At 46.1% G+C, this 21,993-nt stretch overlaps 2 protein-coding genes across 7 annotated transcripts in view; one reads left to right on the top strand and one right to left on the bottom strand.

Annotated features, from left to right (window-relative positions):
- Positions 1-78: 78 nt before the first annotated feature.
- On the bottom strand, positions 79-2,831 carry map10 (microtubule associated protein 10). Its single transcript, XM_034551756.1, has one exon. The coding sequence runs from the start codon at positions 2,717-2,719 to the stop codon at positions 242-244; it is 2,478 nt and encodes an 825-aa protein (XP_034407647.1). The 5' UTR covers positions 2,720-2,831; the 3' UTR covers positions 79-241.
- A 299-nt stretch (positions 2,832-3,130) lies between these two features.
- Positions 3,131-21,993, top strand: part of LOC117743855 (signal-induced proliferation-associated 1-like protein 2) — a 75,197-nt gene continuing 56,334 nt past the window's right edge. For 3 of the 6 annotated variants that reach the window (XM_034551750.1, XM_034551754.1, XM_034551751.1), the window contains exon 1: positions 3,132-3,636. The gene's annotated coding sequence lies outside the window, so the exon portion shown is untranslated. Of the gene's footprint in view, positions 3,637-21,993 lie in introns of all 6 variants that reach the window. The other 3 variants (XM_034551752.1, XM_034551755.1, XM_034551753.1) reach the window with 2 other exon arrangements.

The raw sequence follows: 21,993 nt of genomic DNA, 5'->3' as shown, positions 1-21,993 counted from the left end.
GCTGCCCTATGAGCTCCGGGTATTAACTGAGTGAATAAGACGTAACATGATCACACTATTTACACAAAAAAGCTGGTCTTTATTCAAAAGTTGTCAGTTATCATAACTGAAAGGAAAACGTACACATAGATACACATTTCCTGGATTTGTACACTACAATACTACTCATCCGTTTCACTTGATTAGGGGAGATAGTGTAGCGTTGGTGTTACCATAATGGGGAATTCTACATTTTATTACTTTACATCGTGTAACCAGGGAGTTTGTTGGCCACTAGCTCAGATATATGCCGATAATTCTTTTTGAAATCCAGAGAACCAAGCTCATCCTCCAGTTCCTCGACCTCTCGCAGTTCAACGGAGGATACCGATTCTGCAGAAAATCCCCGGGCAGGACCGCTGTCCTTGGTTGACCCGCTCCTTTGACCCCTTGAGGATCCAAAACCGTCAGTCCCGGAGCCCCCTTCCACCCTACCACTGCCCGTCATGATTGTTTTTCTGGAGCATATGGTTAGCAAGGAGCCCGACCCATCTCTGTCTCCGTCCTCGGATGAGAAGCTGAGGGCCGAGGCGTGGGTTCGAGGCCGGATAACACACGTGGCCCTCAGAGCGCGCTGCGGAGAGCCGGGGGCTTTGACGGGCACGGGGAGGACTGCTCTCCTCCGGAAACGGTCAGAGTCGGAGTTGCAGAGGTCCAGGCGGACAGGAGAGCGGGAGGTCTTGGCTCCGGAGGACTCTGGGCTACTCAAGGGGTCAGGGGAGAAGGCCTCACTGAGCTCGAGGCTGTTAAAGTCATCGGCATAGTCCGCCTCCTCGTTTCCTTCCCCACTGGAGTCTGAAAATGAAGATTTGGTGGTGATGTCTCGGCGGCTTCCCGGAGACTCAATTTTCTCTCCGTGCCCGTCAGCTTCTAACTGCGACCCGACTTGATTTGATTCACTAAGGCGCTCCTTCTTGTCGTTGCTCCAGGCAACATTATCCCCATCCGCACAGGGGACGTGAATACATTTCAAGCCTCTTTCAGAAAGGGAAAGCCTTTGTGAAACTCTCGAGGAGTCTCCGTCTTGTTCACCGTGAACTTTCCCACGCAGGGTTTTCCGTTTTAGTGTGATAGTTCCTCGTAGTGCAGAGTCCACTGCAACGGTTTGCATCATTGTCTCTACATTTTCATTCAGACTGGAGCTCTGATTTTGAGTTCTGCTCTCTGATTTTCTTTTGCTGGGCTTCACAATCTTATTACTTGATTTCATCTTCCCTTTGGCCAGACTTGACTGCACTTCATTCTGCATCAAGTCCGTGCATTCACGACGTTCTATTTTAAGTGGAGGGATTTGCTTCAGCCTCAGATTGAATGTTTTAGTTGTGCCATACACGAGCTTCCTTGGAGACTTGCTAGAGCTTTTACTCTGGATCAAAGCCTCCTCTTGTTTGTTTTTCACTTTTACAGATGCAGGCCGAACTGCTGGTGTGGAACGGTATCTGGGGGAATGTACGTGTTTAAAGTGGGGACCGGTTCCCTGACCGTTTTTCTGCGACGAGTCGGCCTGCTCCTTTCTTGGGGCGTTTCCATACCCAGCAGAAGGCTGCGTGGGAGAAGGCCCGTAAATCCAAGAGAGGTTGGGATGAATAGACACGGGCTGGTGTGGGTTCTGGCCATTCAACTGTGACAGCTCAACAAGAAGAGCGTTTAGTAGAGGCAACTGGCGTAAGGCCTCCCCAAGGGCATTCGGAGTCCCCTCACTTGTTTCTGGGTTTCTTGGGGGGTTTTCACGTCTAACTCTCCGGTCCATTACTGGAGAACCTGTACTTTCTTCTGAACATTTGTCTTCAAATGTAAAAACATCTGGGTCTAGATTCGCTAATTTGCGATCCCCTCCTTCATTTCTGTTTTTTTCCTCTGCAGAATTACTGTAGAAGAGGTGAGGCGGACAAAATATTGTTAAATCTTCGTCAAAGTTCCTTTCTGTTTCTTTGACTGTCTGAGGCATTGGGCCACTGCCCTGTTTGTCCTCATTTGTTAGGTTTAAGGCTTTTTCATTTGATTGTTTGTTGTTTTCAAGGTCTCTGCGGGCATCAGACTCGACCAGTGTGGTTGGGCAGACATTCCCACGGTCAAGGGGCAGGGATTCTGGGATGCTTTTCACCGTGATACTTTGATGCACATGTTGTCCTCCATGTACACTGGTGCTTTTAAGACCCGTCTTTGTGATACGTGATAGTAAACTAGCTCCCAGGCTTAACAGTTTGTAACTCAGGGAAATTGATCCAATTTTCTTCCCTGTAAAGTCGCAAACGCCAACAACTCCCCTTTCGCCATGAGACGAGGGACGAGATACACCATGGTCATTCACATCCTGGCGGATTCTGTCCATCGCTCTCGCCAGTGAGATGAGCGAGGTACCAACTAGTCTGGGGATCTCCTCTTTCACATCCAACACCATGACATAGAGAGGGGTGCTGGATAAATTGACATGCAGCGAGTTCCGGTTCATTTTGAAGAAACAAGACTTCCCCCTGTTAAAGGCGTGTTCTCCCTGCTGATCCTTCCCGTCATGACACTGCCGAGGCCGATGGACGAGCAGCGTTGGGAAATCCAGCAGTCGCACTCCAAGAGCCAGCTCGTCGGACACTTGGATTTCTTTCTCGACTCGGATGTATTCCACCAAAAGTTCAAATGAAAACAGAGTCTCGAGATCATCGCTATATGGTGATCCTGACATCCTGATATCTGGGTGACAACAACACACTAACGGGCTAAACAGCTGTTAGCTAGCTAGCTAATCCGTAAATCGAAGTTTCTAGCTTCTATCGGCTCCATGGAAACAAACAGCTGTCGCGAGCATTTTGCGTCACAAAATGGCCGGGATACCTGGGAAATGTAGTTGTTGTAATACTACAGTTGTAGTTGAATGTTAGGGGTGCATCGCGTACAGCACTGACTATTGATAATTTGTTTACATTAAAATTGTGCTTTGGTTTTATTTTGGGATATTTTGGGAGGCTTTGCTGGTTTAAATACAGGAAATTGATAACCTAACGTTATGTTTCCAAAATAAAAAAGAAGGGGAAATAACAACTGGAGAAATAGATGACCATCTTACAGGTTACTAGAGGAAAACACGAATATAACACGAGATAAGCATAGGTTGAAAGAATATAAAGATGAAACTGTATTCATATACAGTTTAAGTGAGCACGTGTTCCGCAGTTAACCAGATGGTGACACTGTCGGGCTGACTTAGGACTTTAACAGCCTAATGGTGCACAGCACCAGCGCCACCGGACCGAGTTTACATGACAGGCTCATTCCTCGTCTTCAGCCCGCAATGGACACACTAGTCTATTAGTGTCTCTCAAACATAGACCAAACAAACCTCTGCGTGTGGACAACAGTGAGCCGCGGAGAGTTTCTACAGGCGTCGGGTGGGCGGAGTCTGTTCGTGTTGTCATCGCGGAGAGCGGTGCTGTGCGGATTTCTCCGCGGTCAGAGCGGCTTCAGTGTGGAGGCTGACGCCGAGAGAGAGAGAGACGTAAGGCCGACTGCCGCAGCTTCAACTGGGTTCAGCCTTTCAGGATAACTAGCACGGTCACCCAGCTCGCAGCCCGGACGGGACGCCGCTCTCACTCCCACTTGGAGGTAAGAGAGTCGAATTTCCTCCCACCGACACGACCCGCAAACTAAAAAAGTAGGACTGTGGCGGAAAAGTGAGGAGCGCTGCACGCAGTCAGAGCCGCGAGAGGCGGAGAAACTCACTAGCTCATCGGCAATAATGGTGAATACACGAAGGATAAAGTTGTTCTCAGGCACCGAGGCATGTAATGCGAGCTACAAATAACAAAATATACCTGGAGGGTATTATGTTTCAGCAGCAACCTGTCTAGAGTCTGTGTCTGCTTTTATTTATCGCCTCGTATGGACCAGACTCCATGCTAAATACATCACATTTTGAGTTCACAATCCAGAAGGCAGACTGTCATACATCATCTTTTTTTGTTTTTGTTTTACTGTTAATTATATTGCACGTTGTCGCATCATTTTTGTAATGGTGGTGTTGGTAGTAGTAGTTGTAGAAGTGGTGGTATGTGTGTGTGTGTGTGTGTGTGGGGGGGGGGGGGGGGGGGCGTAATTGGACTGACTTTGCACAGAAAAATATTTTCAATTAATTTGTTTCGTGGAGTGCTTCCACGAAAACGGTGGGGGCGATAAAGGCATCAATGTCCAACCGGTTATGGATAATAAAGGTGAGGCCCACCGTCCTGCGGGCTATTTATTTTTTGTTGGAAGCCCAGAGTGGATTTTTATTTTAAATTAAGAATTTATCAAGTAGTGGTAAAATAAAAAAAATCTCACACTGGCACTTCTGATATTAACCGTTGTTTCACATTTGTTATTTTATGGTGTCTTATCAGTTTGTACAGACAAGGAACAATTTCCCTCAACATCGGAGTTGTTTTTAATCTCCATTCACAAAATGTGGCAGCCTGCTTGTATACAGCATGCCCATTCTTGCTTCATTACTGGCTGCTCCTGTGGCCTATTCAACATACAAATGAGCTGTATACTCCACTGGGAGAGTAAACAAGTGAAATCATGTTTGTTTTCCAGCACCATATCCTTTGCTGTTTTCCTGCAGGAAGTTTAGCCTCCACAATAACTAACTTCCCAATAAAGGGGAAACAAACAGGCCCTCATGCTGTTGGCTAGCTGCAGACGCAACAACGAGGTGCTCTTGAGTGTAAATGTAAGTTTCCTTTGTTTCTTTCTCAGTGCTCTGCATTTCTGTCCCCTGGCTTCACAGCTCCCATCTGACCAGATCAAACATAACAAGTTATTTTCTCCTGGAGCGTTAAAAATCAATAAGACGCCATTAGATTTCACAGGGTTTTTACATCTGGTAAAGATTAGTTTTCTGTGAGGCTGTGCCGAACTAAGTAGGCATTTAAGATCACTCCAGTATGTTCATTGCCTGGTATAACATTTAACATATTTTCCCCTTAGCGCTATATATGTTTGGCTTAAGGTTTGAATGGTGGAAAATGACTACTTCTCTGAATGGGCATTAAGACATCTGCGGTGATGTGTGAATGGTTTGCTATTATTGTGCACTGAAGCCAAAATCAACCCCATTAATCTGCTCATTTTCTCTTGTCACTGAACAAACATTCATATTAGCCGTTGTCTGTTTTCCAGTTGAGTTTGAGTTCATGCCGTGCCTCATTATATGGTTGCATCCAATCTTGATTTTGACTGATTCCCACTATGTTAGATTTTCATGTTGTTGTTGCATCATAGAAGAGAAGACAGACTTTTTACAGATATGAAAGGTAGATCAAAGACATGATCTTCCCTATTGTTGATGAAAATGAGGCTGCCTAGGCCGGTACCCCATCTCACCCACTGCCAGCAGCGCACTCCTAGAAGGAGACCGTGACAACAGCCCCGATAATGACAGTGCCAGGGAGAGTGTTAGAGATCTGTTGCATTCTGTCATCGGTTCAGCGCAGCAGACAGGGCCCCGAAGAAAAAACATGTTCTCATCTATTTCTAACAGTGCCTTCTGCATGGCTAACCAGACAAAGTGCAATTGAGCCGGATAAATATGTCTTTCAAAATAAAGTTGTGAGCACAATGTGTGCTCAGCTGAACAATAACTCACCTGTCATGATTGGCAGAGGAGCGGCTTCCTGTGACATGCCCAGAGGCCGTATCCAGTCATTGCAAAGCTGGTTAGGATGTCTTCTTGGCCTCGTGGGCTTGGAGACGCCCCTCTAGAGTTACAGCCATTGGGTTTGCCTACAAAGACATTACCATAACACAGCACTGTTTGGGAGCTTTCTTAAGGATTGGGAAGTTACTTAACAGTAGTGGCTTATTTCTTCTTGTTACACCTCTCCCCCACTGTTGCCTTGTGGTTCCCCTTGTTTTTTTGTCTCTGTTCCCACGGTGCTTTGCGACCAAATGGCTGACTGGTCATGATTTAGAAAACAGTAGAGGGGAGGAAAAAACAAACAGCTGAAGGCCTTCAGGTTCAGACCACGTTTGTTAGGAGTGATTCATTTCTCCAAACCACGTGGCGCACTCGTTTCCCAACCGATCCGACACCACATGCATGTGACGAGGATCAGGAAGCTGTTCTGGTCTGAGCGGGCTGACCGCCTAGCTCCGACTCACAGTAGGCCTCCCAACCAAATCCTGTTGCTTCAAAACCAACCAACCAGCAGACAGGGGATCACATGCTGCCTGCTCCTGTTGTGAGAGCCAGACTCTCTCTCGCCGTCTTTTTGTCAGCCTTTGTTTTGATTGCAGTCTGGATTTATGGACAGATTTAAGCCCACTCATCACTCTCGGGGAAAGCACGGATGCCGTCATTAGGTCGATGTTTTTTTATGAATTGGTCTCCCGATGCTTCAGGGGTCTGTTTGTGATGATGTGTGGGTGCTTGATAAAAACTCTCTCTTATATTTGTAACATTGGTGATCCCTTTAGGAGATCCAGAACTTCGTTCCTCATCAGTGCCATCAATACTACCCATTAGTTTGGGATGAAAAGTAAACCTCCCATATGATTCTCAGAGGGAGGCTCAAACCCGACGTCCAAAGGATCCTGTGACTTTAACTTCTCCAAGATCCGCGTGTTGGGTTCCTCTTCGGGTCGGATCATCACTTTTGTCTTCACTGCACATTATAGGAATTGTCATGCGTTATGGCCTCAAGAAGGCGTGTTTAACAGCTCGCTCGGGCGCTGCTGTATGTCAGCATGCATTCCAGGGAACTACAGGAAGACGCCAACAGCCCTTCACAGCGCCATATTTCTGCTCTTTATGTGATATGCACAAATGAGATGTTAAATCCTGTGGCGTGTTTCTTAAGGACATATCTGGATTGCCGCCATCGTGTGCCGCTTTGCTTGTTTATTTATTTGTATCTCGATGCGTCGTTGGTTAATCTGATTCCGACTGAAGTGGTTAAGACTTTTCAAAGAGAATTAGATTAGATGCTGATGGACGCTGTGTTTGGTCAGATGTAATGCCTGCCATTGAAAGGCATTACATTAAGTTATGCTTTTCTTTTTTTTCTGTTGTATAGAAAAGTAAGTACAAAACAAGTATACAAACACAAATACGACCCAAGAAATGTGATGCTTCTCTAAAGGAACAACTTCATGGTTACTTTGTTCAGAAGTAGATGTTAAGGGTATTCGTAAATGCTATTATCTCCAGTACAAATGGCTAAAATAGCTGCCACACCAGCCTGTCACTTGTGTCTTGTACATCTTGTATCTGCTCCGCTCTTTAGTTTCCCACCCTCTTGCCACTCAGTGATCCAGTGGCTTGCTGTCAAGCCAGGCGCATTTGAGTGGAAAAAATGTTGCCATGGCTGTAGGGGAAGCTGCTGGATGGAGCAGATGGCATAGTGGCAGAAGTCAAATACTGATCGCGCCATTGCTGGTGAGGTCCCCTGTCAACCTCTGGTGACACACAGACGAGCATCGCAGGGTAGGTGTTATGTGGGGTCAGAAGGGAATATAAAGGTGTGAGCCCTCGGATGACCGCCTCATGTGGAGCTAGACAATTAATGGACAAGATTAGGCATCTCATAACTTCAACCAGAGCATTTGATGACGTACAGTACGCTTCCCCATAGCCTTATTTTGTTGCAGTGCAGATGATGAGAAATGTGTTATATCCACGTATTAAATATTATGTCGTATGGAGGCAAAACCCAGCCTTCTGGTTTTGCACTGCATCCATTAGTCTTGTTTCTGGTGTGACTGGTGTATGGAGGCATTTCTCCCCAGTGGACAGAAGTGCAAATACTTCTGATCCGTAAGCATGGAGGGCTCAACCTTTGTTTCACCAAGCCAATCCATTAACAATGTCACTCCCAACAAAAACATCATGTTCATACATTATGGATTTGCAATAGGCAAGCATATAGAAAAAAATGTGTCTTTGCCAAGATGAATTATGTCTGCAACTTCTGTCCCCTTAGGGACTCATTAGTGTCCGTATCAGGAATGTTGGGGGGGAAAAAGGCCAGAGAAAGTTGCTGACCCTCCTCGCATGTTTTGTCTACGTGTCTGTCACTGGGCCACAATGGAGAGAATGAGTGCTGGCCAGTCATTAACCCGATTGCCACTAGGTCCACGGACCAGTCGTGACCCACGGGGTTAACTCGCTCTGTGTTACCCTCAGCGAGCCTGGACAATCAGGACAGCTGACCTCTGTGGTCACAGCCAGCCGCCAATGGGAGATAAGAGGGGATTTGGTTTAGTGCCGATGTGCATACCTCCTTCCTACTGTAGCGAAACAGAATGGGCCTGTCTGAATAGGCACACAGGACAGGGTGTGGGTGACAGCCACAGTCCTGACTGCATGCCATTACACTGTCTGAGTCTCTGTCTATTCATTCATTGAGCAACGCCTCTGTCAGGTATGGAATTTAAAAATTATCAAAATGTGATACAATAAGAGGTGTCACGTAAACAAATGTGTTTTATAAATACAGCATTGTCTGTAAATGAACCAGCCTGCCAAATAAAATGTATGAGTTAATTTGATTGTTTGATTTGTTGGACGGAATTATTTCCCATATAATTTGTGTAATTCCTGTATTATTCTCAAGATAATTTATTTCATAATGTCTATTAAGTAAATAGAGATTAGAGTACAGTAAATTAGACCTGTCGTCACAAAATGTAGGACAATTCTGCACAAAACCCCTGGCACAAATCTGCGTCCTTTGACTCTGAAATCGACCCTGAGGGAGCCAAGGAGCAAGCGGCCATCGCATGAGTTGTTTTAAAGCGCAAAAGCTGACTTGTTTCTGATGGGGGTTGATTGTAATTGCCAAGTAAAATGAAGCAGAGCTGTGACAGATGTGGCATGAAGTGCTCAGCTTTAGGGTGTTTGTGTGTGTGTTTGCGTGTGTGTGAGAGCCCTGGATGCATTTGCTACTGGAGTCGGTATCCTTCATTTAGCCTCACCAGGGCACTAACACTGCTTCTGCACGGTTGTTGAGCATGATGTTTTTTTTTCCACTGCATGGTTCGGATCGACTCCACTCACTTTTAGTACCACGTCCTTTCTCTATTTTGCTAGTGCTTCCTCATTGTAGGCGTAACTCTCAGCTGATTGCGATAGCGTCCTCTTAACTGGCAACCAACTTGTGTACGTCCATATATTTGACGCAATTTTTTTATATATAAACTAACTAATTTCACTGCTGCGGTAGCATGACTATTTAAAAGTGGTTACACGAAAAATGTGTCCTTTGCTGTTTTGACAGAGGCGGCTTTGTGTTGTTCTGAGACGGCCTATTCTGCTTTGTGTACAGTACTGACGGGAATTTACACGTTTTCTGGCTATCAGCCTTTTTACAGGAAGGAACTTTCCGCTAAACAACCCTTTATCAATTGTGAGAAAGTGTCTGTTTTTAGTTGGTTCCTTTCATGTTGCCAGCTCACTGACGTGAGACAAATTAGAAAGTCTGTTCATGGTCTGTAGTCTGTCATTGTGTTTTTAAAAGCGCTGACGAAACACGCTGGGAGGAGGATGTTTTTCTTGTTTGTGTTTCCACTGATCCATAAATCAGATGATAATGAGTTTGGTTTGCTGAAAATATGTGTTTCACACTGCGCTGTCCCAGAACTATAACACAACTTTGGCCATTTGCAGTTTTGTTTACAGTGTGTATTTAAAAGTGGTGAGATGCAATGTATTATTCAGAGTTTGTTATTCTTCAACCTTCAAAATCTTTTAAGCGTCGCGATGGGAACAAATCAGAGGCGTTAGAGCATTTTTCTAGTGTGTCGTTTGTTTCAAATAAACATCATACTTCCTTTTAATATCCTTGGCAGGGAACTATTTTGTCTCTTAGTTGAGATTGTACTTTTGAATTATGCACACCATTAAACCAGGACATTACTGTGCAGCCCCTTGTCTCCACTTACTGAAGCACAAAAATGCCTGTACATGTTGCCTCTGGCCTATTCTTGTAACTTGCTGTTAGCAAAGACATAGTTATCTGTGACTATTTTAGACAAGCCTGGGATACTGGAGTTACTGGTGTGTATGGGAAAGCCTTTTACACAAAGTGGAAGGGAAGGCTGAGGGGAGCTGAACTGTAGGGCTGGCAATCAGCCTGGCCTCTCCTTGTACTCTGGGCTGCTGCAGCAGCGGTATGATGCGTTTAAGGAGCACCGGCCCAGCCAAGCAGAGTTAATTCGAAGCTAAGGTAGTATATTCATTTGTTTTGTATATTTTTTTTCTTCTCCTTCCTCTTTTTTGAGACATCATTTTGACAAGCCATACTTTTTATGCGATTTGTAAAGGCTGTCAACGGAGGATAATGATCTGGAGTGACTGGCCTGATTTTTTATTTTTTCCCTTTTCTCTTGCTTCTGTAATCGCCCTTGTCTTGTCAATGTGGAGGAGATCAACCGCTCTCCATGCTCTGAAGTGTACTGCAACAGTCTGTGGACGTTTGGAGGTTAGCCACAGGAGGTGGGATCCCGAGCAGAAGGGGCAGAGCAGACCGAATGCTAGCCTTTATATGGGTTTACTGCCTTTTTTAAAAGAAGAAGCAGCCGAGAAGGAGATTGCATAACGGTGTCCCAGACGCCGTGTCGGGAGCCAAACAAAAGGTCTCTAATTCTTACAATGCCTAGCAGCTACACTGTGTGTTCGTTCATTGCTTACCTTCCCCGAGCTATGTTTACTGGAAGCCCTTGGAACCTCTCTGAAATGTAAACAGCACCGTCGGGCCACATGCAGTTCGGCACCGAGCTGTATGGGCTTGAGCCAAAACAAGGGGAACACACAACTGCTGGATACACGGCCAGGTGCTGCATATCTGACCACATGAGCAGCTGTGTAATTACACTGTTCCCGTTTATCTCGAGATGATCTCTGTTTAGGTGGGGCTCGCAAACACCAAAGGTCAGAGGTCAACGTAAGCTTCCAACTTACTGATGGATTTATCTTGTAACACTTCCGGTTCTTTTCTTTCCTCCACACTGCCTTCACGGTTTGATTCATAGCCGATGCACACACTCCAGTGGTTACGTACGCCAAGAATTCCGCTTTCTCCTGCGGAACTCCGAGCTAACCAGTTTGGTCCCAATCCCTTCCCTCCGTTAAGAAAACGGCTTCCTTTACGTGACTCTGAAGAAATCAGGGTTACTGCAGAAAGCCAACAATAATCAGGTTAGTTGAGTGCATGTAAACATAGCGATTCTCATCGGGTCACACACGAAGAGCCGTTCTCTGAGGCGCTGACATTTGACATTTTCCGGGGGAGTGTAAAGAGAGAAATGAGTGTAGGTTAATTGTTTCCTGTCATTTTGTTAAATTTCCACTGAAAGGCAGTCAGGGTCTGTTGTCCCTGAGGGGACCCCTTGCATTCCCCCAGACTCTGCTCAAACAGAGCCTGGTTAGTCCCACTTCTGTCTGTTCAGTTCATGGATTGCTGCTGGGCCGCTGCTTTGTCACTTCGGGGGTTTCTGTTGTTACACTGCAGAATCAACAACATGCCCGCTAGTCCAGGTTTACAATTTCAAATATGATTGCAAAGATTTTGCCACAGATGCTGAAAAACACGCGCACTTAGCCACGAAAGTGAGTCTCCTTGATAGGATTTCCCCCCAGGGAGTCCCATACTGGAAGACTGTTATTGTTATTGATTTAATATTGAATCGTATTACGGCCTGTGATTTCTGAGGGATGGTAGTAATGGTGGGAATTCAAATATTTCATATTTCTGAGGTGTTATTTCAAGGTCACTTCAGCCAAACGTGTGTGTGTGTGTGTGTGTGTGTGTCGCTCTCTCTCTCTCTCTCTCTTTTCTCTCTCTCTCTCTCAAAAACAGACAGACTGAAGATCTCATTTATAGCAACAGCCTGTGGGAACCCGTCTTACCAAACCCTGCTGGATATAACAATCTAGGCTACTTGAATGAAAGCACGGTTTTCTTCTTGATTCTGCCGGCCTGGTGACCCTGAGTGCATGTTCAACAGCTGCCAGTGCCTGGTGATTTCTCTTAATGACATTCTTCAGAGTCTGCTGCAATTTGGAGATAAGGAAGTGAGGAATAAGGAAGTGTGTGCTTATTTGGGATTCTCTTGTAAAGTTCGGCCAGCTCTGTGATTGATGAGAGACACCTCCCTGTGCACATTGTTCATTCTGTGCCCGATCTCTGCATGAGTGTGGTACAAGTACATTCAAAGATGCTCTTTTTTTTCATGCCTTTCTGAATTGCATAAATATTAATTCCCCATCGTGGTCTCTGAGGAATTGCTGCAGGATGCTATGCAGCCTTACTTCTTATGAATGGGGACATTTGTTTTTTCATCTACCCTCCCCCATATTATCTTTACGCTCCCTTCCCCCCAATCATACGAGCAACTCATTAGATCGTTGGCCTCGATCAGTTCCAAAGGTCAAAGGTCACTCGATCACTGGGGGCCCCTCGCGTCAGGTCGGATCAGTGCACTTGGCTTCTGGTAGAAGGAATGAATTCATCAGCACTCATCTCCCTGGACACTTCCCCATTTAGCATCCAGGACGGGGGATGTTAAGATGGTGGAGTAACGCGGTGGGAATAAAAAGAGAGCATTCATATCCCTTCCCCCTCTCCACACACTTTTTTTAAAGGTTCATGTACAGTTTATCTTCGTGTGTATGCAGATATTCCGTGGCAGATCTTTATGACCAGTTGACTGGTGGAATGGGTATGCAGAGTATGCGTTGGATTATTATTTTTTTTTCCCGACAGCTGACTCCTCTCTAAATCAGTTAGATGAAGGATGTACTACTGAGTGGCATTAGAGGAAAAACACATTTTAGAGTGCAGTATTTTCCCCTGATGCTTTGGTATGTCATTAACGTTATTGATTGTGAACACAGGGGCGTGCTACTCTGCGTGCATTTGTGTGTGTGTTTTGCCTAGGTGCGTGTGTGGGTGGCTCTCAGTGGGAGGTTAGTCTCTGACACCCTTTCAGCTGCCACACCTCCCTTAAACACACCCACCGCATGCCATGCCAGCTGCAGCTGTCATGCCTCAATGCTAGAGATGTCGAAAATTTCCCCTCACTCTGCAATTAGAGCTGCAGATTGCTGAATAGCGCACATTGCAATGTCCTAGAATTGCACTTGGTCCCCTTTCTACTCCCAAGAACACTGAGTAAATAGAAACTGATGAGGGCGAAACATGAATAAACTGGCCCCGTCTGCCTCCAAGTTGACAGATTGTGTTTTTGTGCAAGCTGCTCCTTGTGATGTGCTGTTAACCCGGCTAAAGGAACCAAAGGGTGGAAAAGGGCCTCATTGATGGGGTGGGTTTCTCACGGCTGACTGAGAATGTTTCCTTCGAGTCAAGTGGTGCATTGTGAGTTAACCAAAGAAATGCAAATATATAGAAGAGATGTACTATTTCTTTTAGCCCGTTTGTCGGCAGTAGTAATCCCGTGTGTGTGTGTGTGTGTGTGTGTGTGTCGGTGCGTTGCAAGACGAAAGTGTTAACAAGGGAAAAGCCATGTCACCCTGGCACATGTGATGCCCGCCTTTCAGAGGTTTTTTCTCACTAAGGCTTGAGACTTGGGAAAGATAAATGGAGGCTTTTGTGGCCTTTGACACAGGGAGAGCCACACAATGAAGGACACACACACACACACACACACACACACACACACACTCAGGGAGCAAGGTCTTTTCCAGAGAAAACAGCTAAAAACTCAATTTCTACATTCCCTCCTCCTTTTTCTCTTCCTATGCCTCCTCCACTTTCTGCTGTCCCTCACTACACTCGCTTCCTGAATCTTTTTCTCCTTTGTGAGAACTGAACCTCGCTCCAATAATGTTTCCATAAACGGGCTGAAAGAGTGGAAATAACTGGGACCATTTCCCATTGCCTCCCTCTCTCTCTGTGCGCTGCAGTTGCTTTCCTTAAGCACACATCCCTTAATGATGCACAGTGTTTACACCACTCCGAGTGCTGGCAGAGTGCACATTTAAGGCATTGCGTACGTCCTGGACACTGCAGCCTAAATATAGCTCTCTACTGATACTTCATCAGGCACCTTCCGCCAACAGCTGCTTTGAACAGGATAGAGGTCAAATTGGTCTTCTGCCTGGGATTCAAAGCACCACTGTGCGTCCTTCAATATGGCCACACTGGCTCATTGTCCGAATCTTCCTCCACTATAACCATCTCTTGTTCTTCTTGTTTTCTCCCTCCCTTCATTCTTCTTTTGTGTAATTTTTCACTATCTTTCATGTCTGTATTTGTCTTTTCCTTTCACCTTTTGACATGTCGTTGTCTTAACGTGTCCCAATGTGGCTGTCTGAGGTGTCACATGTACATTTGCGTGTTGCTTGCATACCCTAAATCAGCAGGCTATCTTACCAGGACTGGAGCGATCTCTCATGTGGGTGGCTGCTCTGGGAACAGATGTGTGTTGATGCCACTTGTAGGGGGAAACGCTTTTGAAAGTGACTCCATAAAAGAGATGCCAGCTGCATGACAAACCAGGGCCGCCTAGTTCTCAGGAATTCTATCGGAGACATTTCTCTGTGAGCTCTGGTAACAAGGCCTGTGGAGAATAAGAAGAGTTTTCACTTAATCAGACTGTTCCCTTTGGAGAACTTCATTAATTACCGGAGGAAGTTGCTGCACTGGAATATATGCTCCAGATGGCCATGGACTTCACTTTGGGGTGGAGGGGGCGGGTGCTCTGTTGTTAATAGTATTTTGGTGGCTGGATCCTGTACAATGCTCTGAATACAGTCTGTCTTTGTTGCCTCTCACAAGCCACACCGACACTATGTAAATAGTTTAACACCTAAACCAATGTAACCGTTGTTTGTTTTGTAGTGTTGCTTTCCATGTCTCTAAGCATTCATGGTGCATCCTGGTCATCTAAAAGCACTGGCACTCTGCCCATACTGCTGATAACAGTATGGTAACCAGAGTCAACTTTCCTTTTGCTTCTTCTTGATTGCCTGCTCCCTCTGCTCACATCCGTACAGCAGCACCCCTGATCTGGCATCAAGCGCACTCTCCTCTGCCAAACTTCCATTGAAAAGCAGCCAGTAGTCATTATTCACATGCTAATTTTAGCCCTTGCTATCATAAAAATGAAAAGGAAAAAAACCTTATGTGCCCTATGGATGAAGCGTGTCATCTGTGCTGCCGAGCCGGAACCGTTGGTGTCTGCCAACTTTTGCCAAAGTATAGTTTGTCGGTCGTGGTGGTAAAGCTTGGGTTCTGCCTCCTGGAGTTTCTGACGGATCCTAATCATATGCTCGTAGGTAATGAAAGAAAACTGCCAAATATAAACAAGCACTCAACTGCCGAAGATATGCTGAGTGGGCCGGTGGCGATGTTGTAGTGTTGAAAAATTAATCCATTACTCTGCCCTGCAGTGGGATCACAGCAACAGAAATTAAGTTTGCTTTATCAGGTACGAACCGAGCTAAAGTTGTTTGGACTGAATGTTTTCAAAAGTGCCGTGTTTTGAAACTCAGGTCCCAACTTTTCAGGCTTGCATTTCCTTGGACTAGTTTCATCTGGCAATAAGTCACATGTGTAATTTTAATTATATAGTCGCTAATAATGCCTCAGAACTTTATCCCTGGTGGATCTTGACCCTGAGATTGGGAACGACTGCTCTGAGGTCATCTTGGTTCACCGTTTCATGGTATTTTAAACGTGTCCCAATGTTTCATTATGTATGCTTTAACCTCCCTGCATTCACCAGATCACCCCTCGTCTCCGTGCTGCTGCTCTCTGCACCTCTCCTCGCCCTCCCTCAACTTTCCACCCTCGTTGCGAAGGGAGGTCTGCTGTCACTCAAGGCTGTCATATGCAGACAAAGTTGCCTAGCAACAACATAGAGGGATGCGAAGCCGCTGTTTACGCTCCATCCCTCACCTCATGTGCCCACTACGCCCTTTCCTGCTCACTCTCTTCTTCTGTGGTGCGGATGGAGTGGCGCGCTCCCACTCTGTGATGAATTCAGACAACAGATGCAGAACAAACTGAGGAGAGGAGAGGGGAGGGGCAGAAGAGACAGATGCAGTGTCTGCCTGTTGCCTGCCAGCTGCTTTTCCTCTCTTCCTCTCTGCGGGAGAAACAGGCCATTTCCCTAAACAGCTCTCTGCATAGCTAAGAAGAAACCTGCCGTTATCAGCAGGACTAAAAATACTAAAATACTGGACAGCAAATGCTTTGCATGCCTGGGCCATCGTCACACCCTCATGAAAGAGAGAGCTTAATTTAGGCCAACACAGGTATCTTTTGTTCTTGGTGGATGATTAAATGCCCCCCTGGAAGCCCTACTCCCCTATCGCATAATGCCGCTTCAACCTATTTACTACTGTAATTAAGACGCACGCCTCGATGGTTCCCAGACCTCCATGCAGAGTTTGACTTCAGGTTGACCGTAGAATGACAAGTCACCCTCTGGGTTGTTTTTCAGAAAGAACAGGTTCCACTACAGAGATGATATAAGAGCGTGTGATTTAATACCAGGCCAGACTCGCCAGATCGGATCGCAACGCCGCCTCCTCCAATGTGTCTCAGGTGCATTCACAACTCTCCATCGAGCTGACCTCTTGTGTTGAGATCTCCCAAAACACATGTTCAATCGTCTAGAAAGCAAATTATGAACTATTCCTGTCAACATTAAGTACACAGCTAATTTCCCCAACCCATCTCAATCAAAAGCTAAATCATTGCCATGTTCCAAAAAGATTTGTCTTAGAAAAGTTTGGAAAATCTTTGCTACTGCCAAAAAATTGCCATCGCATTGAGTTAGATGACAATCGGTGTATTGTTTCACATCTGTCAAAACTCTGCACATCATTTGAAAGATGAGCTGTGAACGATTGTTTATTCAGTGTTTGTGAATGTTCAGCATGTGTATACGTTTGTGTAATGACTACCTTTGGTATGTAAACTACCCATCAGACCCAGACGTCCATGTGCAAACGAGCAGCGTATGTGAGATTGTGTGCCTCTCCACAGGCCCCGCTGCACATGTGTATAGGCTGATGAATAGTTTGTCTGTTTGCTGGGATGCAGTGACAAAAAAATCTTAAGTGTTACCTCCTGGGGCTTCCTACTCTTCAAATAAATCCCTTTCCTTCCAAACCACTCGAATCAAAGCTGGGAACCTGCTTGCAGAGGCTAGATCAAAGCCCAATGTGGCACAAAGACCTGTACTTGCTGCCATTCATTCAGCCTGATTAAAGTCTGTCATTTCCTGTCATTAACATGCTCCTACCTCCAACCAGAAATGGGCAGAGCAAAGCAGTCATCAGGAAGTGGTTACAATGACACTGTTTTAGTGTTTGTCCAATTAAGCTCCCTGAAACTCAACTTTGTTGCACCATACAAGAGGAGAAATCTATCATCAGAACTCATTTACCTCAGAGTTGTTCTTTATTTAGCCTTTTATGTGACTTCAGAAACAAACAGTAAATGTACTCTCACACATTCATACCTAGTTATTGCAAAGCACAAGTGTAGCTTTTAACGTTGGTTACGCAGTAGTAAGGAGTGCCTTGCGCAGAGGGGCCTCTGTGGTTGTTGAGAATGGTTTTATTAGCCTCCAACACCCAAGTTTCCCCTCCTGGCTGAAGGATTTCGACCATAAACCCCAAAGTCACAAGTCTGCTTCCCTTACTCCATGTCGGGGGCAGGGCGCTCCAAGCTGACCTCAAACAGCTCGCGTCAACAAACGGCAACTGATCAAACACTTAATGACGGGTTTGCGCTAATGTCGCCTGACGTCTTGTTTCATTTGAACACCACAACGACCACAGCTCACGGCCAGCTGACTTGCGCTTGCGTAAGAGGAAATCACGACTCAAAAACTCTAAAATTCTTATGATTTTTTTTTTTGCATTTGCTTTCTCTTCTTCAGGCCTTTACATTGCGAGTTGTGACTTCTAAATAGGACACTTACTTATTGTTTGCCGCCATGCACAAGGTACATAACTGTTTTTTTAGCTTTCTCTCAGCCGTGGTCTTTTGATCTGTTGCTTCACATCTTCTGATAAAATCTGCTCTTGAACACACTGGCATCTGTGTTGCTGCTAGTTCTTTAGCTTGGTGTGTGTCAACCCACAAATGTTTGCAGTGAAACGCCAGAGAGGAGCACTCCCCACACATACATTTTTCTTTCTTGCTCTTATGACCGATGCAGCCTCTCCCCTTCCCTCCCTCGCTCCCTCCCTCCTTCATGTCTGTTGCTCTGGCCTCTGCTGAAGGTATTGCAGGCTCAGCATTTGGCATGTGGCTAGAGGGATTATCGGTTCTGAAAGAAGTGCAATTTCCCTCTCCGGTTGTGTCTATCTCCGCTTATCTCAGTGTGGTTAAGGTGGTCGTGGTTGCAGTCTTTGTCAGACAAACCTTTGTACCGAGCTGCAGTTCATAGGAGAGGGAGCGGATAAGTGGATTCCTCCGTCTCCCGTCGCTCCAAATGTCAGCCTTTGCTAGAAACTTGGAAGGTCACAGGCTTGACCTGAGCATCTTTACCCGGGAACAATAGCTCCCCCCCCCCCTTTTTCTTTGTTCTTCTTGTGCTTCCTGTCAGCCAGAAAAGCTCTGAATGTCACGGCACACCCCTTCCTCCCCCAACACCGAACAGTCTCCCCCCCATGCAGCACAGCCACCTACTTTCCTTTACATATGCTAATGTTGCAGTCCCATTCATTCAGTTGGTGGCTTTGTCACAGGGGCAGGGAGAGGGCTGTGTGCATTAAGGGGGCAGCTGTATGCATTTCACTAAATTGACTCCCCAATGGCTGCCAGACTTGTCCTTATTTTACTCCTTCCTTCTTTTTCTTCTATCCCTCTCTGTTCTCTCCCCAAACTAGTTGTTGGGTGAAAGAGCAGAAGGAAGGGTTGCTGTTGTTTATTTCAGAGGTTTTCTGCTGTGAAGTGTGGCGGGTTTCTCTCAACAAGTGGCTGATGGATTTAATGCACTTGGATAGCATCTCCACAGTGGCCTCATTACCACAGTGGCTCATGGGGCTTTGAGTCCTCTGCCATTAGGATTTATGGCTCTGATGAAAAAGTAGTCTCTTAATCAGGTAAGCATGGCAGCAATTGATTTATAATGTTTGGTTTTTGTGTCATAGTCTCTCAGGAAGACATGTAAAGGCTAAATAATGCATATTGACCTGAGTTTTACTCCCATTTATATGCAGGATAAGCCTTATATAAAGCATGGAGAGTCATGTTTTTAGTTTGAGAGGTCTAGCCTGTGGGCCACATCACAAGATGAATTTGTGAGTGCATGTCTGTGGCAGATGCAGCACACAAAGTTCTCGCGGGGTGAATGAACCAGGGATTAATCTGTGTATTTGTGCCCACTCCTGTACCCCTCGGATCTTCCGTTTAACTAAACATACAGCTGCTGCCCAGGTGTCCAAATTGCCTTTTTTGCCTCCGATTTCTGTCATCAAACCAAGTGTGAAAAACAGACTTTGAAAAGAAAACGAGCACCGCCGAAGCGACTGAAAAGTAGGGAGAGGTGCGCCGTGGTCGCCGACCCGCTCCGAGGGTCCTGCGCATCAGCGTTTCTAAAATTCCTCTCTAAATGACGTGTGCGAATGTGTTTGTGCGTTATTGTGTCGGTGCTCGATCCCAACAGTGTCGCGCGGCTTACCTACGCCTCCTCTGCTGCACTGTTTCTCTGCGATAATGTGACGATGTGGACTCTGACTGACCTCGGCAGAGGAGCGGCAGCGCGGATGTTCTCGGAGCTTTCGATTTGAACTGCTCAAAACTCTTTCAACAGCTTCCCGGTTGCAGGATGAAAGCGCTCTTCTCACCATTTCTCGCCTTGTTTTCTCTCTTTCTCCCCTCTCTCTGGGACAGTGCACTCTGCTGACAGGCTGTCATTGGTATGGAGGTTGCAGGGTAAAGCAGCAGGCTGCTGGGAAGTGGCAGAGGGGGGGATGTGTGCTGATGGGAAAGAGGTGATGGTGTATTCTGGAGGCCTTCTGGGCCACATCAACCCTGCGCGTCCCGTTCTGTCCCACCATAGCAGTGAGGGCCGGTGTGGCTGGGCCAAGTTCGGGGGACAGATGGTCCCTTTTGGAGAAGGGCCACAGCACAGTGCTCTCTGTTTGTGGTGCTCCGCTGGAGCAGCCAAGAACAAACATACTCTCCTTCTGTTGGGAAACATACAGGGGCTTCGGTCTGCGAGACCTGAATAGGCCTTGGGACTGCCATCTAAAACGATGCACGTGTGATGCGAATGCTGGTTGATGCATAATGGTACCTGACAACAACTAAGTGCTCCGTGATAGCACTGCTTCTAGCCACATTTATAACCACATGCTATTCCATTAGTCCTATTAGCGTGCATTCATACATTTTGAATCAGAATAGGGACTCTCTACGCGATCCGTGGCCAGCTTTACATCCTCGCTTCTATCTTTGTGCTCGGTGCATTGTGGGTCTGTTGGCGTCGCAGCGCTTGTTCTTCATTCTAATGCGAATAAACGGGAGAATTCTGTTGCCCTGCCTATTTTAACTCTCAGATCACACTGAAACATCTAAAGGACAATGTCAGTGTGCTGCCTGGCAGGCGCCGGGCAGATGGCCAGCTGGCAGGGCAACAGGGTAGGAGACCATTTTTTTTTTTGTGGAGCCAGGAGGAGGCACTACCTACGCACAGCAAGCATGGCCACTATTGTGCTGTTTCTCTATGTGCCTAACTCCAACTCAAGAACAAAGGGGCCCTTTTCTTTTCAAAACTTAACTTTGCAGCATAGCTCGGCTCTACACCTTGTCAACATGATTATTTGAAGCTGCCGTCAGTGCTGTGACACTGGTTGTGCTCCCACTTGATGGATTGCTGTTAATAATTGTGTTAATCTTGGCACGCAGAGGTTGTCATTCCAGAGCTGCAGTGGTCATTTTTATTTTGATCAACGACTGTCATCTTAATGCGATATCTAACATTTGAATTCAGAAACAGTGTATCTCGTGTTTTCACTAGAAGTACTGTCACAAATGACTTGATGAATGAAGTGTCCGCTTAGTTAGCTAAGAGTCGGGTCTCTTAAAGCACTCAACATCTGTAGTGGATATTTACTGAGCATATAGCCTGCCAAAACACTACTGACACGCTGATGGTTTTTGGAAGCAAAACATTTTGCCTTTGAACCCTTTTACAGGCGTAGCTTCAAAACATGCTGCGGTGCTTCACAGTACAATCGTTTCTTTTCTTTTTTAAAGGCTCAACTTGAGTTTCCAGATAAACGGAGGTGAAAGATATGTGCCTTCCAGTTGCGTGGGTAAGCATAAACATAGTTGAATTTACAATTACTTTACCTCCTTCTAGTTCACATGGTGTCTCAAACCACTCGCTACTGGCAGACCCCTTTTCTTTGTCCGTAACTAAGCATATGGTAGACATTATGCGATCGGAACGTGTGCAGGAAATGAAATTTACCATTTGCAGTTTCTGTTGGGTAAATACTTACTGTTCCCTGAACCAAGTGAAATGGAGGTGGATCACGGGTGACCCCGGCGTTTTAGACATTCCAGATGGAGCTACTGCGAGCTTGGAGCAGAACGCACTTGAGGTTGCTCTCAGCTGGTGTAGCCAAACAGACTAATGCTCGTGTAAGCTGCCGCCACCACGATAAGGCCACGCCTAGAAATGACCACGGGGTCCAGAACGCAAAGTCCATGGGAGAAGCACACGCCTATCTTTTGTTTTTAATTTTACACGTGAGAGCACAATTGTTGTCAGCAGAGGTGTGGCGAGATGACTGTTGGAGGGCAGTGACCTTGGGTTAGCTGAGTAACCACAGCAGCAGATATCAGGCAGTGCAGCTCGGGGAATGGCGGCATCTCTGCAGCCTCTTTCAGTCCAGCTGTCTCATATCTGTGGAAAGCGGTTCAATTGTTCCTACGCTCTTATGGAAGTCTTATTCTGGTATGAAGCAACTTCCTTTTTCGCGAAAATTCC

This window comes from Cyclopterus lumpus, chromosome 15 (assembly GCF_009769545.1).
Source record: "Cyclopterus lumpus isolate fCycLum1 chromosome 15, fCycLum1.pri, whole genome shotgun sequence".
Classification (NCBI taxonomy): Eukaryota; Metazoa; Chordata; class Actinopteri; order Perciformes; family Cyclopteridae; genus Cyclopterus; species Cyclopterus lumpus.
Note: the sequence above shows the minus strand (reverse complement) of the source record. Positions and strands in the feature narration are given on the sequence as shown.

Excerpts from the sequence above, each read along its gene's own strand:
- map10 (XM_034551756.1), bottom strand. The coding sequence starts at position 2,719 with ATGTCAGGATCACCATATAGCGATGATCTCGAGACTCTGTTTTCATTT.